This window comes from Capsella rubella, unplaced genomic scaffold, assembly GCF_000375325.1.
Source record: "Capsella rubella cultivar Monte Gargano unplaced genomic scaffold, Caprub1_0 scaffold_4, whole genome shotgun sequence".
Classification (NCBI taxonomy): domain Eukaryota; kingdom Viridiplantae; phylum Streptophyta; class Magnoliopsida; order Brassicales; family Brassicaceae; genus Capsella; species Capsella rubella.
The window spans coordinates 14305336-14324799 of record NW_006238920.1 but is presented as its reverse complement, the minus strand read 5'-3'; the positions used below and the strand labels follow the sequence as shown (position 1 = coordinate 14324799).

The 19464-nt window shown below is 34.8% G+C and overlaps 4 protein-coding genes across 7 annotated transcripts; 1 reads left to right on the top strand and 3 right to left on the bottom strand.

The window, feature by feature from the left end:
• Nucleotides 1–660: 660 nt before the first annotated feature.
• Nucleotides 661–4314, bottom strand: LOC17889272 (probable cyclic nucleotide-gated ion channel 12). 3 transcript variants are annotated; one of them, XM_023785084.1, is made up of 10 exons: nt 4237–4314; nt 3782–4143; nt 3571–3689; nt 3035–3470; nt 2724–2927; nt 2313–2617; nt 2123–2234; nt 1791–2027; nt 1324–1718; nt 661–1226 (listed from the first exon to the last, which is right to left on the bottom strand). In XM_023785084.1, the coding sequence occupies exons 3-10, from the start codon at nt 3597–3599 to the stop codon at nt 962–964; spliced, it is 1983 nt and encodes a 660-aa protein (XP_023640852.1). In that variant the 5' UTR covers nt 3600–3689; nt 3782–4143; nt 4237–4314; the 3' UTR covers nt 661–961. The 3 variants fall into 3 exon arrangements, with proteins under 3 accessions (XP_023640852.1, XP_023640854.1, XP_023640853.1); XM_023785086.1 differs by having other exon boundaries at nt 1324–1678; nt 1793–2027; XM_023785085.1 differs by lacking the exon at nt 4237–4314 and having other exon boundaries at nt 3782–4145.
• A 1921-nt stretch (nt 4315–6235) lies between these two features.
• Nucleotides 6236–9731, bottom strand: LOC17889291 (probable cyclic nucleotide-gated ion channel 3). Of its 2 annotated transcripts, XM_023785163.1 has the most exons (10): nt 9474–9731; nt 9235–9307; nt 8845–9139; nt 8599–8736; nt 8315–8527; nt 7909–8210; nt 7724–7835; nt 7396–7632; nt 6936–7324; nt 6236–6732 (listed from the first exon to the last, which is right to left on the bottom strand). In XM_023785163.1, exons 2-10 carry the CDS (start codon nt 9273–9275, stop codon nt 6417–6419), a joined length of 2043 nt encoding a protein of 680 aa, XP_023640931.1. In that variant the 5' UTR covers nt 9276–9307; nt 9474–9731; the 3' UTR covers nt 6236–6416. The 2 variants fall into 2 exon arrangements, with proteins under 2 accessions (XP_023640931.1, XP_006293455.1); XM_006293393.2 differs by having other exon boundaries at nt 8599–9139.
• A 695-nt stretch (nt 9732–10426) lies between these two features.
• On the bottom strand, nt 10427–13746 carry LOC17887786. Its single transcript, XM_006294398.2, has 9 exons — nt 13375–13746; nt 12588–12715; nt 12307–12462; nt 12105–12210; nt 11823–12014; nt 11576–11741; nt 11149–11465; nt 10959–11048; nt 10427–10809 (listed from the first exon to the last, which is right to left on the bottom strand). The coding sequence occupies exons 2-9, from the start codon at nt 12600–12602 to the stop codon at nt 10745–10747; spliced, it is 1107 nt and encodes a 368-aa protein (XP_006294460.1). The 5' UTR covers nt 12603–12715; nt 13375–13746; the 3' UTR covers nt 10427–10744.
• A 4097-nt stretch (nt 13747–17843) lies between these two features.
• Nucleotides 17844–19185, top strand: LOC17888659 (transcription factor CPC). The gene is made up of 3 exons (XM_006295257.2): nt 17844–18236; nt 18328–18415; nt 18899–19185. Exons 1-3 carry the CDS (start codon nt 18158–18160, stop codon nt 19014–19016), a joined length of 285 nt encoding a protein of 94 aa, XP_006295319.1. The 5' UTR covers nt 17844–18157; the 3' UTR covers nt 19017–19185.
• Nucleotides 19186–19464: the final 279 nt, after the last annotated feature.

The following is a 19464-nucleotide window of genomic DNA, read 5'->3' as shown; positions in this document are numbered from 1 at the left end:
ATTCTAAACCGCGCCGTATCATCTATCTTAATGGGCCTTTAAACTTTTCTAATGATTAGGCTTTATAGGCCCAATTAAGGGTCCCTAATAGTAATAATATATAGCCTAGCTATCTAAAAATGGCAAGTAGTGCACAAAAGTGGTGGAAAGGAGAGTACGTTGGGTCTCTAATAACATGTAGGTTGTAAGAGAGGGAATGGGAAGCGATCAATCTTCACTTCCTTCTCTATGTACGTAGTACTCCCTTTACTAATACATTATGTAATCACTGACGATAACTAAAGAGTTTGGGTGCTTTTCTACTTTCTTCATTTTTCCTTTTTTTTTTTTTTTTTTTGTTAATTCTACTTTAACTCTTTATAACAGTTAATTCTATGCTTGGGTGTTTTGCACATATTTTCTAGATAACTCATTCGTGCAAGTCAGATAACCCAAAAGAAAATTCATGCGTGTTCGCATATTTTGTTTCTCACCCAAATTTTTATAAAATTGAAGGATTGACTCTTTCTAATGATAAAACTAAACGTTAATCATACTCGTAAAGGTTAAAGAACAAAGGAATCAGAAAAGTCAAACTAAAAAAAAAAAAAACGTACGCACTTCACAGTTGTATACATTTACTGTATATGAAAATAAAATAGATCTGTTGTTTTGTTTTTCTGGACAAGAAAGAACAAACTAAATGGAAGAAGAAAACCCTAATTCGATATTTCGATGTATATCAGTGCCGATGTACTTGAAGACTTACTCCTGAGGCTTCCCCTGAAATCTCTGTGCAGATTCAAAAGTGTATCGAAAGAATGGAAATCAATACTGGAGTCTAAGAGTTATTTTTGCAAATCCCCTACTTTTAATTAATTATTCAATGAACTTGAAAAAATATATGATATTTTGTTTATAATAATGCAGTTTTTCACGTCCTTCTCTATGTAGTGAGAGTCAATTTCCTTTCAAAAACATACTATGCTTCATCCTTGGGAAACTCAGGATCCGCTGGTTTGTGAGGTACCGGAGAGCTGGAAAAATCTGTTGTATTTTCCCATCGATTTTGTAAAGTTTTGGACACAAATCGCGACACATAGAGAGTTGCTCCAAGGCTGAGTTGTGGAGTTCGCAGATTTTTATTTTCAGAGGGTAAGAGCTTACAAAGCTTCCTTTTACAATGTTCCCTCCATGCTGCTTGTATGAAGCATGTTGCCCATGTTCGCCATTGCATTGAGTAGTACCTGAAACCAAAACAAAAAGGAAAAATTTGAGGCCATGTGGTTTGTTTAAGATTGTCAAAGAAGTCCATCAGCATCTACTTTGGTTTCTAAGCCTTACCTGAGCATGTGTTTGAATTTCATGCTTTGAAAGCGACTGATATGAGAAGCTACAAACTTGACATCATCAGGCAAAAGAATGAAGCCTTCAACATCAGTATGAGTCATTACGGTTCTGTCTGAGGTGGGAAGGCTGGACGAAGGATGTGGGTCAAGTATCCAAAATAGAAGTTCTCCACATATGTCACCTGCTCCGAGGGAAGAACAGTTGTAGTTGTCGTCTATTACACGAGATCCGGTTGTACTTTTCAGTACTCCTTTTGTTACAATAAGCATTTCATCCACCGGATCACCCTCTTTCACTATGTAGCTGTTGGCCGAGTAAAACACAGACTTAACCCGATCGCACAATGCTTCTAGTAGCCATCCATCATCCATCATGTTGAGCCAAGAAACCTGACAAGTTAAAATACTATATCTACATGAACCTCAGAGATAGACGGATCAATGACAAAAAGGGGAGCTTACACGGTTCAACAGTTTCAGGTAAAGATGACGTTTGGTTTCGAGTCTGAGGTCTTTTGGAAGGCTACGAAGTTGAGCTTCCTCTTCTATGCCTCTGGTTTCTCGCCATTTGTAATCCTCATATCTCCTAATGCGTTCCTTCAGATAGTCTGGTAGCACCCGATAGGACATCCATTTTTCAGTGTCTCTCTTTTTCTCCTCCATTTCATCTACTCTAATCGTAGTTGATTGCAAGTACTTCTGTTAATTATATATATGATATCATTATTTATATCAACAAAAGAATCAGTTTTACGAGATCAAAATTAATATAGTTTCAAAGGTAGGAACATTGCCTGAACGTTTCCAATGAGCACAGCAAACAAGAGTAATCCAGAGACGCATATGATGATAGCAAAGAAGATCTCCCCGACAAAGTTGCTTGTCTCAAGGTTTTGGCCCAAAGCACTGACATGTTAAAGAGCGGGTTAAGCTATGACAGGATGGATTTCTCTTCTTCAAAGCATAAATTTTACATGTACAAACCTAATATTTCGTAGACCCCACCAAAAGCAGTAGAAGAACTTCCTCGGAAAATCTCCTGGCTCTACATCTACCACCCCAGACTTCAATGCATCAATGTACATACCAAAGTTGAAGACCGTGGAGTTTGTGATTTGGTCAGGCTCGATTAATGGGCATGAAGTGTTGAGAAAACGGCTATTGTCTCTGCCACCTCCTCGAGCACAAAACAGACTCGTGAGATCGCATCCGGAGGTCGTAGCACAAGCTTCACTCCAACATTCTATTTTCTTTTCTATTGCATTCACGTACCAGAAAGCCCCAAACACCTGGCCATATATATCATCACAAATTTTTTTGCTACTAAGTGTAAGTGTATAACAAAAGGATGGCAGTGTGGGATTGTGAGAGCACTATATAGTAGCTTAGACTTACATAACTGTTGAGCATGTAGAGGAAAAAGTTTAAAGCAGCCCCAATCCATTTTGTTTCTACAACGGTACCAGAGGCTCTTGTTACTTCTTTGAAAAGTGGATAGATGCGAATGATTCTCGGTAGATATTGACAAACTATGATCCATTTTAGTATTTTCTTTGACACCAGCGAGGCTGATCGTTGAATGAGAGCGATAATTACTACCTACAAGATTTTGCAGTTACACATCTGCAGTAATTTAAATAAATAAATAAAAAAATGGTACAATGGAAAAGTAGATGTGTCATAAAAGAAGAAAAAGATGAACAGACCTGAGGAATTGGGAGAACTGATAAAATGTCAATAATGAAGTGAAAGAGAAGGCGATTTTTCCTTACGGCCTTAGATTGCACAGTTAACTCACCTCTTAAAGATATTAGAGGACGAGGAGCAAGGAGGTCGGTTATAAATTGAAAAATAATGTGAAACACATAGAATGTGTCAATGAAGGTACGAAGGACACAAACTGCTACTCCAAGATTCTTGTCAAAAGTGAAGCAAGATCTATGAGAACTAATCACGGGGATAAAGAGAAACAAAGGGTCAATAGCCAAAGCAGCCACACAAACTAACAGGATGGTCTTCCTCCAGTTTTCAAGTGTTTTCATGTTCCCATAAACCTTCTTTAAGCGTCTTCTAACACTCTTGAAATTCCCATTTACTACAAGTAGCATGGTTGAAGATCTCCCCATACTCCCAGTATCAAACCTGTATCAACAAGACGATACCCTTTCCTTACTTACTACGGCAAACATATAAGGAAAAAAAAAAATTAAACAAGTCGATCAAGATTCATAGAAGCCTGCACCTCACAAATTTACTCCTCTGATGATACATGTATAGTATCTTCCTCTGTTCAATCTGCAATATTTTGTTCAAAGAAGAAAAAACTGAAGTCCACTAGCTAGGTCGTCTCTCACTCTCTACCTAAATATTTGGATTCCATGGAAACAAGAACTTAATTAGAAACATAATAAAACCAACTAAATCGGATACATGGAGAGACTGAGACCCCTAACTCGATTGATTTCTATCAGAGGGAGAGGGAGAGCGAAAAACAAACGTCAAAAAGGGAAGAATTGTGGGAAAATCAATGTTCCCAACTCTTAAACACAGCTTCTCCGAAGACTCGAAAAGCAGTAGGAGGAGGCCGTAGATGTTTCGACATCTCTTTGAAAGTTTAAACAGACGACTTTTTTTTTCCCACTAGAAAAGTCAATCAGTCAACCGTGAGGCCGTCACCTACCGATGAATAAATGATCTCTCGGTTTTTTCCCTGCAAATACAAACTTCTTTTTCGTTCCGGTTGAGTTTTTCGACGATACTGTCGGTTCGGTTTTGTAAAGTAAACTCTCCGGTTCAGCTTGGTTGTTTTTAAATACTGTAACAACTAACAACTGTAATTATTAAATTTTGTCTTTTACAATTAAAATAAAAAAAAATACTGTAACAGCCGTAGGTGGATGTCAATTACCGCTTTTCTGGCTAATGTACTGAATCTACTGATGTTGCCAATCTCTATATGCGAGACATGCTTAGTTTCTTGTACTTTCTCATTGAATTGAGTTTTTATCCTGATTGTTTCCTAAATTTTGCTGCTTTTGAACTAGATTTTGTCTAGTAATATTCAGAAAGTGAAGAGAATTCAAAAGATACGGATAACAATCATGGCTAAGGAAATCTCTGATCTTTCAACTTCAGACAGCCTATACATCTTGTCTTTACTTGCAGCCTTCACTTTCTGGTTCTCATCAGAGGCTTAAGGGATTTTTGTAATATAACAGATTGTTGGAAAGTAAATCTTTAATTTATTTGCAATATTTTATTATTCCTTCACAATAATATTAAACTGATCCAATTGATTTCCTAACCATGGCTAAATTTTATGTCACCGGTTTTGGTGGATCTATTTATACGGTAATTCTAGAAATTTAATCCAATCCTAATCTTTCTCACGTTTTATATCACAAATCTCGTGGACTAGCTTGCATTATAATCTATATGCATATAATGTAGTTTTTATTTTAACTACCGAATTAAACAACACTTTAAATGGGAACTTTAGATGAATAGTTTAAACCATACAAGAAAAAAACATATTATTCAAATGCAAACCAAATAAGTGAATAACCAATGGAAAGTATGAAAACATTGACTTTAAAATATCATAATGAACGTGAACAAAGAGAAGAATTTACATTTATCTAACATATTGTACAAATAATACACCACAATGCAATATCGTTATCTCTTAATTATTGTTTCTATTTTAAATAATACTTTATCCGTTGTACAATAGATGATCTTCTAAACAAATGCACACATATTAAGAAATCATTTAGTTTTTGCTATTTGGAGAATGAAATTCTACATATTATTCATTTTAACGTGTAATATTTTGTATTGCCACCTTATGCATGATGAAGAGGACACCATGCAGTGCATGGGAAAATTCTTCCTCCTTCATTGGGTGTCATACTACACAAACTGGGAATACAAGGTAATGTTAATTGAAACTTTGGAATACTAATTTAATTGTTTTGTTTATCTCTATATCTTCTCTATGTAGGTTGAACTAGTAATATTACAATTCAAACTTGTTATGACAGTAAGATTCAATTTTGTTACGGTAGCAAGTATAGTTTAGTTATGTTTTCGATAATTTCATTTTATGATCTCATTTTGTTGATTTATTTATTTATTACTTTTTTTTTAATTCTGTCTTCTATATTAGCACTGGTTGTCACGGTCCTTTCACTAACATTATTAATATTGCGGCGTATTCAACGAATTTTTAGATTTCCCCGCTGGTAATTTTTAAAAGATCTTTATATTGTATAATTTGTATTTAAGATATATACTGACCACTAAGAGCATCCTTAATGTTGAAATTTAAATTAAATCAATAAACATGCTTAATTAGTAAGATACTATATCTTACCCACTGATTTATATCTTGTATAAGATATGGTATCTTACTAATTAAGCATGTTTATTGATTTAATTTAAATCTAAATTTACCTAATATGTCACTTAAGATATCATTAAGGATGCTCTAAGTAAATTATTGATGTTGGCAGGGTTTAGCACATGACTGGCTTATAGCACATGTTGGAAGGAGGATCTGTTGGATTTTGATACTTAAATATTTTTTCATTTTCTTTCGCAATGGGACTGTTTCTTTCATCTGATATATGTTTAGGGATTATAAGAAAATAAATGTGTTTCAAAAAAAAAAAAAAATAAATAAAGGAACCACTATTCATGATGATATTTGATAACTCTTTCGAGTCAACAAAACAAAGCTATTTAGTATTTATTACACAGCTCTTACCTCTACTGTAGTCACTGCGGTGAGAAGTGTTTGTTGTAATTCGGTTTAAAAACAAAGATTGTCCGGTTTATGAATAAAATTTACTTTTAATTTTCTTTGGTCCGATTCAATAATAATATTCAGTCCTACCACTACTAAATTTGATGTATCAACATTGTTATAGTTTGATTCAAAGCATCATTGTCCCCCAACAGATACAATAAGTATAAGAAAATTTTTACTGACGATTTTATACAAACACAGTTACGTAATTGTATAAAGCATCACTAGCGCGATCACATTGCATAGAGCTCTTTGGCCTATTCTATATGTTAATCCAATTAGCTTTCATCCATAGGAAACTCAGGATCGGCTGGTTTCTGAGGCAACAAAGATAGCATATGAGGAAATCTAGAATTGCGTGCTGCTGCATTTGCCCTTAGGTTCCTCAGAGCATGAGAAGCAAATCTCGACGCATAAATTGCAGCACCTAAGTTAAGTTTATTGCCACATCCTGAATCAGCATCGTTCTGTAAAGTGTTATGTAGCTTGCCTTCTTCTTCACGTAAAGCCTTTGAGAGCTTCCTTCTACAATGTCTTTTCCATGCTGCTTGTATAAAACACGCTGCCCATGTCTGCCATTGCACCGAATAATACCTACAGGAAAAAAGAAAGTTGTTTAGGTTAATAGTAAAATCTTGAGGAACAAGTTACAAGGTAGCTAGGTTATGAATCTCTAGGGTTGAAGGGTAACTTGAGAAACTATAGGACTAAAGGAGATCAAAACAGTAAATCCAACACATTCAATCACACACGTATGATTAACTCAGCATGCAATTTTTTTCAATTGAAAATCTTACCTGAACATTTGTCGGATTTGCTTGCTATGGAGGCGACGATACTGAGTAGCGACAAACTTGAGATCATCAGCTGAGAGAACAAAGCCTTCGACTTCTGTCTTAGCTTGAACGGTTCTACTAGAGATAGGTAAGTGGGAACTGAGAGGATCTAATGCCCAAGTGAGAAGATCTCCACAGAAATCACCAGCAACTAAGGTAACCGAATTGAAAAAACCAGTTCTGCCACCATAAGTCGTCGCGCTTATTAGATTTCCTCTCATTATAAACAACATATCTTCCACTGGTTCACCTTCACGCACGATGTAACTGTTCTCTGTGTAAAGAACCGTTTTGAGACGATCACATAAAGCATCTAGTAATCGATCGTCCATAGCTTGAAACCAAGATACCTGTCACATCAACAAATCATGAATACAAAATTGAATTCAAGTTTCAAGAGCAGTTGGTTAAGTTTGATTACCTTTTTGAGCAATTTGAGACAAAGATGGCGTTTAATGTCCTTTCTGAGATCTTTTGGGAGACTAGAGAGAAGAGCTTCTTCCTCAACACCTTTGGTCTCTTGCCATTTATACTGCTCGTATTTACGGATACGATCTTTCAGATCGTCTGGCAACATACGATGAGACATCCATTGCTCTGCATCTCTCCTTTTTACTCTCATTTCCTCAACTCTTACCGTAGTTGATTGCAAATATTTCTACAGAAACCATAGAATCTTTAACAAACATATATATATAGATTCCTTGTGTTAAGAGCTTGAGCTCAAAGAAGAGAGATAAGTAAATTACCTGCATATTTCCAATGAGTAGAGCAAACAAGACTAGTCCAGAGACACAAATGATAATGGCAAAAATGATCTCCCCTTCAAAGGTACTCGTCTTCAAGTTTTGTCCCAAAGCACTAATAGATGCATAAATTAAAGATCATCTATAACAAAAAAGTAAGTAAAGAGTTTAGATGATACAAAAAGTACCTAAGATTGCGGAGACCCCACCAGAAACAATAGGAAAACTTCTTGGGGAAATCTCTTGTCTCCACAATTCTAGACTGCAACGCATCAGCGAATATACCAAAGTTGAAAATGGTCGGGTCTTTTATTTCTTCTGGATCGATCACGTTACATGAACCGTTTAAAAACAGATGATTGTTTTCCCCTGTTGGTTTACAGTATAATAATGCATGAATGCATCCCTCTCTCTCTTTCTCTTTACACGCTTCACGCCAACATCTATCTTTTCTTTCTATCGAAATCAAGTACCAAAAAGACCCAAACACCTGCCCAGTTTTAGTAATTTGTATGACCGTTATTTCCACCCCAAAAAGACATTATAAAGTTGAGTAATGATCAAAGAAAGCATAGAAAATACTCTGTTTCATACATGGCTAGCTAACATGTAGAGGAATAGGTTTAACGCAGCCCCAGCCCAAGCAGTTTCAGTAACCAAACCAGAAGTTCTTGTTACTTCTTTCGAAAGCGGATAGATCCGTGCTATCCTCGGAATATATTGGCAAAATATTACCCATTTCAACATCTCTTTTGCTACCAGCGAGGATGGTCGTGCCACCTTTGGAACGATAGCTAGAACAACTATCTGTAATTGCAAAGAACATTTTAGATAGTTACAAGATCTTGAAATGCAGATTTGAGGAAACATTACTTTACCTGCGGAATAGGCAGGATCGAAAGAAGATCGATTAAGAAGTATGAGCGGAGGTATCTTAAGGCGATATCTTTAGAATTCACATTAAGCTCTCCTCTACCGAAACCACGAGAAGCAGGAGTGATGAAACCTGTATGAAACTGAAACAGCATGTGAACAACATAGAAAGCGTCGATGAAAGTGCGGAAAACGCAAGCGATTGTCTGGAGTTTATCGTCTAGGCTAAGACAGAATTTGTCGGGATTCACCACGGGGATATAGAAAAACAGAGGATCAAAGGCTAAAGCAACAACAGAGAGAAGCAAGAAGATCTTGTTCCAGTTTTGAAGATAAGAGTCGTTTGGATTCATCACTCTTATTAGTATCTTCTTCTTGTTTTCTTTATTATTCTTCCGTGGACGAAGACGAAAGCTCAACGGCTGCTTAAAGTTTCTGATTTTCTCTGAGCCCTTTTCGAAGCTTCGTCTAACGGTTCTCATGACTGAAGTTACTGATGGTCTAGTACTAGTGTTGTCGGTAGAATACGCATCATTTTTCTTCAACCTATATCAAATATTAAAATTAAGATCAAGATCACTTCATAAACTCTTAAATGTCAACCAGATAATCAAACTAAAAAGGAGAGAGATGATACAAACCTTACGAATTTGTTTCTTCGGGGATTCATCATCTCTATCATCTCTGCTTGTTTTCTTATACAGATTCTTGAACCTGCGGGTAAGAAAAGGAAATAGAATCGATACTAGTATTGTTGTTTACCGAAGAAGAACAGCTGACAAAACAGAGTAATTTGACGAAACAGAGTAATTTTTGAAAACACAATAGTTGAAGTAGAAAGAAGTTGCGAAATGAAGACCAAAGATATAAAGATGAAAACCTTGATTTGAGACAAGGATCTTTACTACACAAGTGAACCAAGGTTTTTATTTCCCAGAACAGAAATTGAGCTTCAAAAGTCTTTACCAAGGAAACAATCAAAAAAGGAAACAAAACTTAAACTGATTCCTGAAATAGGATGAAGAAAAAGAGAGAGAGAGTTTGAAGATAATGATGTTCTAATTTAGGCGAACGTAGTAATATGACTACTTTGGATCGATGCACTTATTATACATTGAAAACGAACAAGTGAAGAACAAACAAGTCTGAAACACAGGACAAGACAAGTATTATCATGAACAATAATAATAATTTTAGTGAGAAAAAAAAGAGAGAGATAGAGTTGACTTTTGACGAAGACTGAGTCAGTCAACTCAAAAAACCTACAATTCCAAGTTTGGTTATTTTCTTTGAGACGAATGAAATATCAAATATGAAAAGTACGTATTCCTAATTTGATAGCAAATTCCATGCTATTTATAGGTGATTTACATATAAATGTTCGGATACAAGTAATTATTAATGTTTGGATGTACAGAAGACACAACGTGATGTATCCATTAATATTTCGGATGTACCAACAAAACACTCTCACGAGTCATGATGGATGATTCGCCACTCTCTAAATATTTACGACATCAGATATTTTCTTGTATTTTGCGTTTACGGTTTAGTTACTTTAGTCATGGTGTCGAGAACACTTGTATCTGAAATCCTGAATCCACAATTGTTGATTGGTCTATTAAATACTGTTATGTCAAGAAAAAAAACAAATCAATGATTTATTCTAATTCAAGTAGTAAATTTTAAATTCCTCGTTTGGAGTATTAATGTGACTTTTAGACGTTTCCCGGGTACGTCATACTCCTCCACAAAAGTTATCAATCAATTTCCTTCAATAATTTATAGCTTTCTCTATAATCAGCAGAATATGTAGAAGAAGAAGAAGAAAACTATAATTTAACAAGAAGATAGATTATTGGAAGATATTATACAATGATATGGTGAATGGGTCTCTCTACAGTCTTGCAGGTTCCCAAGTTAAAGGTGTACAATAATAAACTGCACTAACCGATTAATCTAAGTTCTATCTCTCATTAACATTAGAAGATGGAAATAAAAATAAAAGAGATGATGAAAACCCTGAAATCCCGTTTGGGAGGTTTTCTCTAATATAGCGGAACGCAGAAACCTTACTTGCTTCCTAGAGATGATTAACTACCAAAAGCTCTATCAAGACTTGAGAGAGATTTATAGGAATATAGCCTTACATTAAGGCTTGTCTTCTTCTGACTGAGAACATGGAGGTCCTGGCACCGAATCCACAAGGAATTCATCTACCCAGAACAAAGACATTTGTTAGTGATCATAGAACATGAAACTGTTAAACCCTATAAGCAAAGCATGTTTGAAACACTTCATGTTCAAACCTCTCTTATAATAAGACTGATCCATTTAGATGGAGAGTGAGAGTTAGTGTGTTTACCTATGTCGTCTTGTTCGGGAGAATCGAGTAAAAGATCTGAATCCGATGGAAGAAAAGGAGAACCAGGATAGTTTCCTAAGGCCCCTAATTCTGCAAAGTAGTAGTAGATCATTTATCAGAAACATTCACTTGAATGACATGCAACTTTAAAGTTTGGAGCTCGCAATGGCTTTGGATAAAGAAAGTTTACCTCCTAGATTTGACAAATCTGCAGTGAGGTCAGAGAGACTAAAGTTCCAAGGTATCTGATCAAATGGCCTGAGAGGGTCTCTAGAATTTCCAGCTCCTCCATCTGGTTCAAGTTGTAACCCTACTGAAGTTGCGACATCAGATGTGAAAGTAGAATCAAGAGCTGATGTGTCCATTCCCATGCCTGGCATGTCTGAAGCAGCAAATGGAAACTGTCCGCTTGACGCTACAGAAACTGGACTCACTGGCATATCCGAGATACCACTGCTTGGTGGAATCATTGGAGTTGGATCAGCCATGGTTGTATCTATTCCCATACTACACCAAGCACCAGAAACAGCAGTGGGAATTAGTTTTTAAGTCTAAAGCACCAGAAAAAGAAAAATAAAGCATTGATTTGGCAAAAAAATTATAAAGTTAGTTCTTACTCATTCCCTGAGTTCATCCTCATTGGTTGGAAACTAGCAGGTGCAGGGATTCCACTAACCACATGGCAGCTTGAAATTCCACAGCTCATTGGGTCAAGATGGGGATGACCTTGAGCAGACATCTGAGGATGTTGTAGTACTGGGTATCCCATGGGCATGTTGGTCACTGCGCTGCAAACACTTAGTGTTTAATAAGAGAGAAACACAAATAGAACGTTTTGCCAGTGACATAAGGAGTTGAACTTACCAGGTGCCATGAGATGAATTCCATTCCGCATCGGGAACGGGAACGGAGGAACTTTTGAATGTACATTGTACTTCGTGAGCTGATACTGGTGCTCAAGTAAATGGTTGAATACAACTATTTGCCTTTTTAGTTTCAGTCTGATGTAGTATGCCCTGAAAAATTCTGCATTTTCTTCTTCCAATTTCTGCCATACTAAAATCCACAAGAACGTTTTCAGAAAGGGAAAGTTAGTAAACAATGTTACTTTGGTAATGCTTTATTGAATAGAAAAAGTGACCTTACCTAAAGTAGTAAATCCAGGGTCAATCCTTGCACGGGTCAAGAGGGTCTTCACGACCTCATCTCTGTTCATGTACAACTGAAGACATCTTTCTATCAAATTTTGGACCTGCATCAATCATTTCGAATATGGTTTTTTTTTTATCAAATGATAGAAACTTACAAGGACGTATATACAGAGAGAGAGAGGTCAAAGTGTTCTTACAAGTTCAATATCTTGCCTTGAAACTTTCCTACCGTCATTACTTGAGGCAGATACAGAACCAGAATCTTGTATAGGAGCTTCTATTGATTGATTAATTTTCTGTTCACCTTGGGACTCATGTGAAACTTGGGTAGAAGACAGCAACTCCTGTGTGGTCTATAATTCAATAAAAACCTTCATCACTTCTTGGTGAATCTAAAAACATCAATGCTAAAGTAGTATATACTAAAGCAACAGTACAACAAAAAGAAAAGAGTTGGTAGACTGTGTTATGGACGAACCTGTTCGTTCTTCATTAGAGCTGAGTAAAAAACCACGCTTCCTTCAATAACAACTATTCTCCATAACAATGTTCCCAGCAATACAGCTCAACAACATCTGGGCACGCATGTTGACCTAATACAAAAACCTGGATATACATATATTGTTAATTCACCATGTAAGGAAAAAAAATGATTAAAAAAGGCAGCATCTTTGACAGTGCTAATGATAAGCTCTCAAGCAGCATGAAAAGTGAGTCCTTTAAACATTGTTTATTAGGAATCATCAAAGATGACACACTACAGAATCTAAGTAATAATAAATTAATTGATAAAGTTACCATCTTCAAACTATATAAGTTATAAGGGCACACAAAACAAAAATAGTTCATCATCAATCTATTAAAGAAGTTCATAAAAAGAATCAGTACGATGAACTATTGGAAGATAAGTAAATCTCAAGTAATCCAAAACAGAACATGGTCCTGTCTGCATCCAAATCAAACAAGAATCTACAGTCAAATGTAAAAATAAATGAACCTAACTCCAGAAATCGAACAGATCTAGGCAAAGAGTTCCAGATTAAGCTGATTCTCTCGAGGTTTAGTTCATTTAACACAAAGTCATAATCTCAAGTTCAAAAAGAGCTCCCCCTACAGAATTCTAAGCCGAGAAAAGCAAGAGGAACAATTACATGAGATGGTGGGTGATAGAAAGCTATAAAGAACAGATTTTTACTCTAATCTAGTAAGATAAAAGAGAATGTAAACGAGCAAGATCATGATGGAGAAGATCCAAGTTGTCTCACCTCAAAATTCAAGCTAATCCAAAATGCTACACTCTTCCAACACAGGTTTTGTCGACGAATTTTTCGGAGACTCTAAGATTCAGTCAGAAGCAGTACAAAACAACACGAATTTTTCAAGTAGACAAGTTTGGATTTTTTTTTTATAGAAAAAAACGACGCAAACTCTGCGGAAGAAGAAGCGTCGGAGAAGTTCGTGCAAGCAAGATCCGGCGATTTTTGTTTTTTTTGTAGGAGTTAGCAAGAGATTTAGCTACGCCATTACAGATAAGGAACTTGAAATTGAAGCTTAAAAAAAGAAAAAGATTGGAGGAAGCAAGTTAAGAAGAAGCAGTGGAGACGGAGACGTCCGCTTGGGAAGGGAGAAAATAGAATCTCACTCATCAGAGACAACATTTATATATATGCGAAACACTGCTCTCTCTTTTTCCCTTTTTTTTTATTGGCTTTAATAAATGTTTGTATGTGTTAAAAATTAAATACCAGAGTTTAGTTTAATTGCAATTTTGATTTTGATTTTTTTTTTCCTTCTTTTACTACTTAAGTAACGGTTCGTCAATTAATAGAAAAGATAATGTACTTTTTTATCATTTAATAGAGAGTTTTGGAATTATTTAAGCCAATACAGGGAATGTTTTGATATGGGAATTGAAGTTTTCCAATTATACAACAAAACTTATTCACAGTGTGGCATCATAACAGCTAGTGAGAAAGCTAATGCCAAGTTGTTGAGTGTTAAACTTAAGAGAGATGGCATGGACCTCTTCCACTGTACTCTCTCAGACTCTCCCGGAATAGTATCTCTTTTTTTTTTCTTTTCTTGTTTAGTTTATATATTACACTTTCCATCAGGACCACCTTTTTACTTTTCTTTTCATTCTGTTTCTGTAACAACATGAGCTAGTCCGGAGCAAAAATAAGTATCTCATATCATACAACATCTCATGATTTAAGAGCTTTTTTTTATTTCCTATTTCTATAACTTGTTTTCAAACTATACACAGACTCATGTTTGCATAATCATGTTATATATAAATTATATATGTACTTTTAGAAGTTTCTGTGATTTTATATTTAAAAATCAATCGGTTTATTAAATCCGATAGCAAAGATGAACAAACACAAATTCATATTTAATTATTTGTCGTGATTTTATGTTGAAAAACCTATCGAATTCTATTATCGTTATCAATAAATTATAATTATTAATTATTTGTCGTAATTTTAAGTTGGAAGATCGATCGAGTTCCATTTTCGTTATTTAACGATCGAAACCAATTGTCGTTATAAATAAATGTCGACAACTAATATTTAACTATTTTCGTGACTTTAAGGTTGGAAGATCAATCAAGACCAGTTGCTTTTATGAATAACTAACAATGTCTAATTACAAAAAATTATCGTAAATATTTTGCATATATGTTTTATTCTGTTTTTGGAATATAAAATAAAAATTTTAATTTTTAAAAGTTAGATTTAGTTATATATCTATATAGTTTTAAATATCTTATAATTTTAGAGTCTTATACAACTTGTTGCACATAAAAAAAAAGTCTTATACAATTTTTCATAATAATTTTCATGTTTTCATGCTTATCAATTTGTAAAATTCTCTGTACATGTATATTGTTTTCCTCTAAAGTTAAGATCTTTTTCTTTTTATTTTTGGTCAACTCTAAACTTAAGATCTTCAGCTATACCTTTGTCATTATTATTTCCATTTTTTCTTTCAATTATTCCTCTTTTCACTATTATTGGTTAATTTACAAAAATGACTATTTTTCTTTATTTGGAGCCTATACCACAGTATCATTTAGCTCTAGTTTATAGCCGACGTACTTAAAATGAACTCACACGAGGAGCTTATTACAAAATAATTGAAAGCATATATAGTGACAAAATAATCTTGAACATAACACTTTACCAATGATTTGATTTTTATATATATATTTTTTTAAAAGATTCTAGATGTTAAACTAGTTTATTTACTATGGCCGTTTCTATAGAGAAATTTGTGTTTCCAACACACTCGATTACTATTTGATTTTTTTTTTTTTTCTGTTTTCTTTTTACAAAGAAAGGCGTTACGAACGTTACTTAGGAAGAAGAACTCTGATGGCTTTGCAACTTTGTAATAATCACCAATAATACAAGTTGGTATTAATTGCTTTTTGGCATTTATATTACAAATGAAAATGAATGATTCAGTCTAATAATGTACTACTTACGTAACTGAAGCCGGCTCACAAGTCACAAGCCGTCACGAACCACGCACTAGACCACGTGAACCCATCTGTGACTTCTTTAATAAGAGAAACTACGCATGGTCAAGACAAAATTAAAAAAATAATAATAAGAGAAACGCATGAATTTAATGAAACAGACACATTCTCTCATTAATCCATACGCTTTAGTTCCCTTTAATCCATCGGACCCACCACCACTATTCAAAAGTCCTTCAAACAAAAAAACCAAAAAAAAAGTTCGTGACGACAAAGTTTTTTTTTTTGCCTGAAGTAAGTATCCAATACGAACACGACACGTGTGATAATCACCGGAGAAAATAACGTCGGGAAACAGACCGCCGCGTGGCGCACAGATGCTGACAAAGGCGGACGAGAGCGGTCATAGACACGTGGCGTTAAAAGAGAGGAGGAGCGTGGAGGGTGCTCGACCATTTATCACCTTGGAATTTGAGAATTTTCCTAAAACCAAATTCCTTGTTAACGCTTATAACCACGTAACTAGTTGTTAAACCGATCAAATTAATCTGTAATTAAAAGAGTTGATTGATTGATAAACTTTTTGTGTCGATGCACGGTGTCGTATTGCTTCGATGTGCGTGTTTATATATGATACAATCTGTAGTATCTGTTTATAGAATGAGACATGCATGAGCCTTATACCAAATGGGCTCAACAGCTCAGGCAGATCGGTAACACTTTAGAGCAATCCATAGGTGATAGGCCCATGAAGTAACATTTGATCATTTCGGAAAACCCATCTAACAACATGACCATATGCTATAATGTATATCTATCAAATAAACGTACATACACATCACAGCTTTTAACATTTGATCAAATTGATAATAAAGATACGTGTTACATACACATAACACATCACAGCTTTGTCATGTTCAAGATGGTCGATCGAGAGCTTCCCATCGTTCAAGAAGAGATCAGATGCACTGGGAACGAGAGAGCTAATGCTTAAATTTTCACTAAATATTTCTCAACTCTATTGTAGTCTTGTTTTTTTTTTATGATATTTACATATTTAGCAACAGAAAAAGAACAAAAAAAGTGTGTTTCTAAAAAACGACCGAAATATTAAGTAGAGCAGCTATACATCTTGGTACTGGCAGATCTTAAAAAAACATAAATAAACAAACAGATATATATAAAAATGAAAAGGGTTAATATCATAAAGTATAGTTCAAAGTCCTAGTTAGTTATTTAAATAGCTGTAACCACCTCATGTACTCTCAATAAATAATTGTTGTTAGATACTTGTCTGATTCATGCCTTCCGAGTCAAGGCTTTGTTTTGTATATAGAACAAACAAATGTGCTTTTTGTTTGCGCTCTTCGTCTCACTCAATTTGCTCTCTAAAATTCCATAAGTGATAGTATATATATAAAACCTTGAAAGATGACCGGGGCGGTATCGAGATGTGCGGTTAAAGCATATTTGTAATCAGAAAAAGAAAAATCAATGAAGGAAATTACGGACCAGTATAGTAGAGACTAGAGACGCACACAACCATAAGGGTGTTGTGCCCAATTTTGACGACATTACCATCAGACAGACCAAAGGAATATATGAAAGATACATAAGAGATATCTTGTTCTTCTTCTTCTTCTCTCGAACTAACTAACTAGTAATATACTTCTTATTATTTCTTTTTTTTTTTTTTTTAACTTCTCTTCTACCCATTTCTATTTACTATCTCTTACTAACTAGAGTATTATAAATACTCCTTCTACCAAACTTTCCTCTTATATCAAACTTTCAAAACACCATATGAAATTTATATCTGTCTTTCTTTCTTTTCTTTTTTCTTTTCTTTTTTTTTGTTTCGCTTTGCAACAAATATCACTTGAGTTATTATTGATTTTTCTTTTTTTTTTCTTTCGTGAAGTATATATATAAAAAGTAGGGACAATTTTGTAATTTCAAAAGTCAAAGCCAGAGAGAGGAGAAGCTCTCCTACCTCCAACTGTCTGTAAACGAGGAAATTTACAACCGCAAGTCAAAGGTTACTTAATAAAAGAAAAATAATAATAATAGAAGTGTTGGAGTTATGGTTGTATCTGTCGTTCTTCATTTTGTAATGAACAAAGGCCGTTGAAGCAAACACAGAAGACACAAGTGAGCTACAGTCTACAGATTCGTTTTCTTCTCATCTCTATCGAACGAACTTATATAATTATTATTTAGTGTATTTTTTCTTTTATTAATCACCCCAGGCCCGTATATATATATACTATAAAACAATGGAGGATGATAATGTTAATATAGTAAAGTAACTATTCTAGGAATTTAAATCAGACACGCGCAGTTATATAATAATCTGTTCGATTTCCTTTTCCTTTTCGAGCCCCGTCTCTCTCTCTCTTTCTCTCTCTTTCTCTCTCTCAATACTCTCTTCCTTTCCAAGAAAAACACAAAGCTTGCTTATTAATCCAAGATAACTATTATTGTTTCTCGAGATTTATTCTCTCCCTCTCTCTCTCTCTCTCTCTCTCTTTCTCTGTTTTGTGTTTACGACGACGGATTAGATCATGTTTCGTTCCGAGAAGACGGAAAAAATGGATAAACGCCGACGGAGACAGAGCAAAGCCAAGGCTTCTTGTTCCGAAGGTCTGCCTTCCCTCTCTCTCTCTCTCTTTTTTTCTTTCCCTGTTCACCAGTTTTGATAGTCTGATCTTGTGTATTGTTTTTTGTCCAACAGAGGTAAGTAGCATCGAGTGGGAAGCTGTGAAGATGTCGGAAGAAGAAGAAGATCTCATTTCTCGTATGTATAAACTCGTTGGCGACAGGTATCCGAAGATATATACTCTCTTCTCTCTTCTTTCCATCTCTTGATCGTTTGATATTATTTTCCTTTTTTTTTAATCTTTCAACTTCTTTTTTTTCTACCAATCTGCTCTGATTCACTGATTTGATCTTTCATTATACTCTCTGTTTATTTAGTCGGTCTTTTCTTTATTTTTATGTTATTATTATTGAGTTTTTCTTTTGTATTATTGGGCCTAACCGAGCTGTCAATGACTCTGTTTAACCTGATTTTTTTTCGTTTTCTAACTTTTTAGTTTATAATGTGGGACTCAAATTTGAGGTTGTTGTTTTTACTTGTTTCCTTTATGTTTTTCCTCGTTTGGTTCAATTTTGATTACAGCATGATTGTATCAAAACAACAACTACAACAACAAAAAAAACTCTTATAACAAGTTATAATAAAGGGTATTTATGTAATTTAATCAACAAGAACTGACTGTGAGTTGATCATACGTGGCGCGTAGGTGGGAGTTGATCGCCGGGAGGATCCCGGGACGGACGCCGGAGGAGATAGAAAGATATTGGCTTATGAAACACGGCGTCGTTTTCGCCAACAGACGAAGAGAGTTTTTTAGGAAATGATTTTTTCCCCCATTATTAAAAAACAAAAAAAAAGTTTTCCACTCCTTAATTTCTCAAGACAAGAAAAAAAAGGAAATGTACCTGTCCTTGATTTTTACTATTTTGGAATGTATAATTATCAATATAAATATAATTTGCTTAGGATTCAATTTACCTGTCCTTTATCTTCCATCTCTCTCTTATAAGTTAGTTATATCGCATTTTGTAATCCTAGTGAGATTAACCACAGTTTTTCTCAACTCTTTTACATACAGTATTTTGCTGTTTTATAGTTCCAGTTTTTATTTTCACACAAAACAAAGGTGAATAAGGAAAAAAATAAGTGTCTTAATTAAAAAATATTATTAGAAAAAGGGCTTCAGTGAAGTAGCCTTAAAAGAGGCCCAAGGAGTCTGCTCATTTCTATTGGGTCCAATAGAAAGCCCATTACTTAGTTAACAGTTTAAGT

Excerpts from the sequence above, each read along its gene's own strand:
- LOC17889272 (XM_023785084.1), bottom strand. The coding sequence starts at position 3,599 with ATGTATCATCAGAGGAGTAAATTTGTGAG. Across the intron at positions 1,719-1,790 it reads ACCTGAAACTGTTGAACCGT|GTTTCTTGGCTCAACATGAT; the intron begins GTAAGCTCCCCT and ends TTAACTTGTCAG. Across the intron at positions 1,227-1,323 it reads AAATTCAAACACATGCTCAG|GTACTACTCAATGCAATGGC; the intron begins GTAAGGCTTAGA and ends TTTTGGTTTCAG.
- LOC17889291 (XM_006293393.2), bottom strand. The coding sequence starts at position 9,275 with ATGATAGAGATGATGAATCCCCGAAGAAACAAATTCGTAAG. Across the intron at positions 7,836-7,908 it reads TGGGGTCTCCGCAATCTTAG|TGCTTTGGGACAAAACTTGA; the intron begins GTACTTTTTGTA and ends TGCATCTATTAG. Across the intron at positions 7,633-7,723 it reads TACTCATTGGAAATATGCAG|AAATATTTGCAATCAACTAC; the intron begins GTAATTTACTTA and ends TGGTTTCTGTAG.
- LOC17887786 (XM_006294398.2), bottom strand. Across the intron at positions 11,466-11,575 it reads AGGATGAACTCAGGGAATGA|TATGGGAATAGATACAACCA; the intron begins GTAAGAACTAAC and ends TGCTTGGTGTAG. Across the intron at positions 11,049-11,148 it reads AGATTTGTCAAATCTAGGAG|AATTAGGGGCCTTAGGAAAC; the intron begins GTAAACTTTCTT and ends ACTACTTTGCAG.
- LOC17888659 (XM_006295257.2), top strand. The coding sequence starts at position 18,158 with ATGTTTCGTTCCGAGAAGACGGAAAAAATGGATAAACGCCGACGGAGA. Across the intron at positions 18,237-18,327 it reads CAAGGCTTCTTGTTCCGAAG|AGGTAAGTAGCATCGAGTGG; the intron begins GTCTGCCTTCCC and ends TTTGTCCAACAG. Across the intron at positions 18,416-18,898 it reads TATAAACTCGTTGGCGACAG|GTGGGAGTTGATCGCCGGGA; the intron begins GTATCCGAAGAT and ends CGTGGCGCGTAG.